Source organism: Solanum tuberosum, unplaced genomic scaffold, assembly GCF_000226075.1.
Source record: "Solanum tuberosum cultivar DM 1-3 516 R44 unplaced genomic scaffold, SolTub_3.0 scf00052, whole genome shotgun sequence".
NCBI lineage: Eukaryota > Viridiplantae > Streptophyta > Magnoliopsida > Solanales > Solanaceae > Solanum > Solanum tuberosum.
In genome coordinates, this window is record NW_006238977.1 from 2028248 (window position 1) to 2033274 (window position 5027).

The 5027-nt window shown below is 33.6% G+C and overlaps 1 protein-coding gene across 1 annotated transcript in view; it reads left to right on the plus strand.

The window, feature by feature from the left end:
• Positions 1 to 2891, plus strand: part of LOC102582711 (60S ribosomal protein L10-like) — a 37817-nt gene extending 34926 nt beyond the window's left edge. Inside the window, exons 2-4 of the mRNA XM_006344025.2 lie at positions 1557 to 2058; positions 2493 to 2574; positions 2663 to 2891. Of these exons, the coding sequence (XP_006344087.1) occupies positions 1557 to 2058; positions 2493 to 2574; positions 2663 to 2731 (653 nt within the window). The 3' untranslated portion in view covers positions 2732 to 2891. The remainder of the gene's footprint in view (positions 1 to 1556; positions 2059 to 2492; positions 2575 to 2662) is intronic.
• Positions 2892 to 5027: the final 2136 nt, after the last annotated feature.

The following is a 5027-nucleotide window of genomic DNA, read 5'->3' on the forward strand; positions in this document are numbered from 1 at the left end:
ATCTCTCTTCTTAAGTATATTCACATCTTCATCTACTGTTTCAGCTATAATTTCTCTGATTTGCGAAAAAACGATTTGAATCTATCAGTATGTTCATAGCTTTTGTGATATTGTTTGAATTTTGCTGAAACGATATGTTAGATGTGTTTCTAGATAGTTCTCGGTTGAGGAGTTCATTTGATTTATCTCTGTTTAGCAGCTTATGTCTAGTGCTAGAAAGGGCATTGCTTTTTGTGCATTGGCTCGTGGCAAATGCAGAGAACCTGTAGTGTTGGAGAGGCATAATTTGTTTGTATGTAAGACGAGTGATTCATAGTTTTTGTGTTATTGTTTGAATTTTACTGAAATGGTGTATGTTAGACGTGTTTCTAGATGCTACTCGGTTGAGGAGTTCATTTGGTTTATGTTTGTTTTGCGTGTTGTGCATTGGTTTGTAGTAAAATGTGGAAATCCTATAGTGTTAGAGAGACTTAATTCATTCATAAGATGAGTTATTATAGAGCTATTCCTATCTCTGCAAATGTAGCAGAATAGGATTCATACAGCAACGACCAGATATAGTTGGAATCAACTTCTTGTTGTTTGTTGTTTCTGATAGGAAGAATACCTAATTGGTGTAATTATGTTGATGATACTACATTAGTATGCATATAGAGATTAAAGATAGTAAGAGTAACTAGTTGGTGTATTTTGAGTTGATAATTAATGGAGTTTTATGATGTTGCATCTGTTCCTGTCTTTTGAGTCCAATCTCTCCACTTATAGTCCTACAAGTGATAAAATTGGGTAGCTTAATCAAGTTTATTAAATATGTGAGAGTTGCATGTTTTTGTTGCTACAGTTCGTGTCTTTTGATACCAATCACTTTATCTCTGGTTCTACAAGTGATATAATTGGTTGCTTAAAGATAGAATTTTTAACCGATAGTATTATGATGTTGCTACAGTATGTGTCTTTTTAGACCAATTATTGATCTCTGGTCCTAGAAATGATAAAATTGGTAGTTTAAAGATAGAAAATTTTCCCTCTTTCCTCATTGTTTCTTGCAAAGCGAACCCTTTTCTGCAACCACATCGAAAAACAGCTGAAGTATCCTCCTCATGGAGGATAAACCTGAAAGAGAACCCATACTGTTTTTTTATGATAAAGAAATTTTATTTCCTTTTTTTGTGTTAATTTTTTGATGAATCTATGTAAATGGTGAAATTGATGATAAAAAAATATATCTGAAATATGCACCAAGTTTTGCTGTGTATGAACAGAAACAAGTATGACAAAGTTCTCACCCCCATTTATTGTTCTTTGTTAGTGATAGCACATTCAAGTTATTCTGCACTACGTAGTAGATATAACTTTCTTTATGGATGAGGAGAATTTTCACTAACTTGCAGATATATGCTATGACAATTATTGATATAGCTAGTTTCTATTCCTTATTTGCTCTTAACTATAATATGATGCCGCAATTAATTGACCCTTAATTGTGATACTTGTATTTGTGTTCAGTATTGACTTCACAAAGGCTTGTGCCTAACTGGGTTGAAATCTTTTCTCAGGACCTGCAAGGTGTTACCGCCAGATTAAGAACAAGCCTTACCCAAAATCACGGTTTTGCCGTGGTGTTCCAGATCCAAAGATCAGGATCTACGATGTGGGTATGAAGAGAAAGGGAGTTGATGAATTTCCTTTCTGTGTGCACTTGGTTAGTTGGGAGAAGGAGAATGTTTCAAGTGAGGCACTTGAAGCTGCTCGTATTGCTTGCAACAAGTACATGACCAAGTCTGCTGGAAAGGATGCTTTCCACCTCAGGGTTAGGGTCCACCCCTTCCATGTTTTGCGAATTAACAAGATGTTGTCATGTGCTGGGGCTGATAGGCTCCAAACTGGTATGAGAGGAGCTTTTGGTAAGCCACAGGGAGTCTGTGCCCGTGTTGCTATTGGTCAGGTTCTTCTCTCAGTTCGCTGCAAAGATGGCAATGCTAACCATGCTCAAGAGGCTCTTCGCCGTGCTAAGTTTAAGTTCCCTGGCCGACAAAAGATCATTGTCAGCAGAAAGTGGTATGACTTTTATCTCACTAATCACCTTTTATTTTTATGTCTGTTGGTTTTGTGGGCTAAATAATTTCCCTTACTAAATTTTTTTGGGTTGTGAAGTATTGGCTTGTCATTGTGCTATTTGTTTGTTATGACAATTATACAGTTCTGTAGGATAATGGTTCTTTGATAGTCATTGAGTTGGTTTAGGGAGATACATTCTCAACTCATATCACATAGTAGCTCAATGTCAGTTATTTGTGTCCCCTGGACCATCGTTTGGTCTTTTTTTCTAAACATTGTTAAGGGGGAGTAATCTCTGGGGGATCTCCTTCCTTCCAAAAACTTAATGTTTAATATACTCGGCATATTTATTTGCAGCCTTACTAGAACAGGATCTGTTCTATAGGCTTGTACCACTGCATCTTTGAGTGCTTATGAGCTTGCTTTAATTGCAGGGGGTTCACTAAGTTCAGCCGTACCGATTATCTGAAATACAAATCTGAGAATCGTATTGTCCCAGACGGTGTCAACGCCAAGGTTTGTTTCATAAATAGTCTAATTATATTACAAGCTGCATTGTGATAGAATTGTTTATCAAATCTTAGTGCTTCTTATGCTTTTGCAGCTTCTTGGCTGCCATGGACGACTTGCTGCACGTCAACCTGGAAGAGCTTTTCTAGAAGCTGCGAATTGAAGTTGCAAAATTTACAAATCTGTACCTTTAGTTTTCTACTTCCGCTGAATGAAATTTTGTGTCCTAGTTTTGAACCATTACATAAGTTGTTACCCCTCTGAACGTTTGCCTTTTCAAAGTATAATGATTGGCTTTTATTTGAATGATGAGTTTTATTATACATTTTGCTTTCCTTAGGCGTTCTACTTCATTTCTTACTCATGCGAGCTGCATCATTGGATTTTTGGACAGTATTGTTTCTGTTTTGATTTTTGCTGATCATGAGGATACAATAGTGTGCGCAATTCAGTTTCTATCATCTTGTATTTCTTTTGTCACAATTTATGTGGCATAATTTGGTAAGTATGTAACATAAATTGGGATAGAGGGAGACCTTTTAAGTTAAACAACCAATTATGTAAGAGATCGTTTCAGCTAAGAGAAAAAAATACACGAGATCAGCGTTTAAATTCTAGATTCTAGTAGAGACGCAAAAATGCTAGGTGGGATAGATTCATCCGATACCTATACTGGTGTAAACTAATAGATACCTGTGAAATAATCTGGATGTGTTCGAATTGACCCAAGCAACACTTCAATGATCAATATAAACAATGATGCCGTTGGTGACTCATTGTACAACTAGCCAAGCTCATCTGTGCTGAAAAAAACTTTACAAATCATCTAATATGATAAAATTAGCAATTTTAGAGGCTGCAAATGTAGAACTAGAATTGAAGGGACAATTTATCAATTATCTATTGAGCAATGGTAGTACTATCTTTGAATGGTTCCACTCAGGAACCAAACTATTTCAGACGATGGAGATGATTTTATTCAAAAATTTCTGGACAGTTTTTGGCGTTGTTGGTTTTTCATGTGCTTCCTTAGATTATACAAGGAAATAATTGTGCAGAATTGAGTTTCTTGTCTAGTGAATGTGATTCATTGTTAGGGTTTACCAACCTACCATTTACCTTCTACTTCCCGCGACATGTCTCTACTGAGCAAATATCAAATGATTATTAGAAAATTATGTTTATTGGGTCTATTATTGATTGACTTGACAACTTCAAGAACTCAATGACCTGGAGTTAGGTTGTTTGAATACAATAGACTCATAATCTATTTTTTTACATAAAAAATAAAAAAGAGAATGACTGAATTATATGATGATAACTTGGGTTAATTTAGTATGATTTCTTTTGATAATCAATTTGCAACTTACATTATTGATGTTGATGTTGATGTTAATTAAAAGTTCTCCAATCTATATAAATCAAATCAAAAGGGCAACATTTGAATGAAAGGATGGATGTCGATGGAAGGTGCACGTTGACATATTCCTTGTAAGGCGCACGCTGACATTAGTCTTGTAAGGCGCATGCTGACATGAGACTTACAATTATAACATTAAAAAAAACTTTTGAAAAATATTAATATTCTTTTTTCATTATTTATTTAATCATCTGATTGTTTTCGTGTTTATTCAAACCGTTAAGAACCGATAATGTCATAGGAAAAAAAAATCAAAACCATTATCAATTAAATATTAAATCCATTAAATTTAAATCGATCATAAACTAATCTCTCGTAGCACACATTTTGCACAATAAACCCTTCATTTGAGTTTTAGAAATCACTATGCATAATACACCCTTAAATTTAATCGCTCTACTTCTTTAAACATTGAAACATCAGTAATATTTGCTCAAATATGTATAATCAAACTCCAATAGTAAATTTTGAGAATTCTTTATCTAATTAAGTAAGTTATTTACAAAAGTTGTAAAACTTCATTAAAAAGCTCCATTAATAGGCATAAAAAAAGTTTTCAAAAACTTTGAATTTAAAAGTTTATTCAAGCGAAAATTATTATTTATTCCAATGTATAAATAAGTTGTATACAAGTTATATGTAAATTGTTTATTTTGACCAGACTATATACAACAAATAATGCAAGTTGTATATTTCAAAAAAAAAATTCATTTACTTTTTGTTTGTGAAAGTTCATTTCCCCACCTCGTAATCCTCTTTTCAATTTCCTTCCCCTTACCCTCAATTTTTATTTTTTTACATTATAAAAAGGGAAAAATCACTTAAATACACAACATGTTTTACTATATAATCTAAAATTTCATACCATTTAAAAAAATTATAAATATCCCTATTTTACGTTATTTATCAGTTGGATACATCACTTTATGCGATGTATGGAGACATACGCAATGTATAGGACATTATTTTAAGCGATGTATCAGTCATATACATCAATTTACGTGATGTATCGATCGGATACATCACTTACGGTCTTACG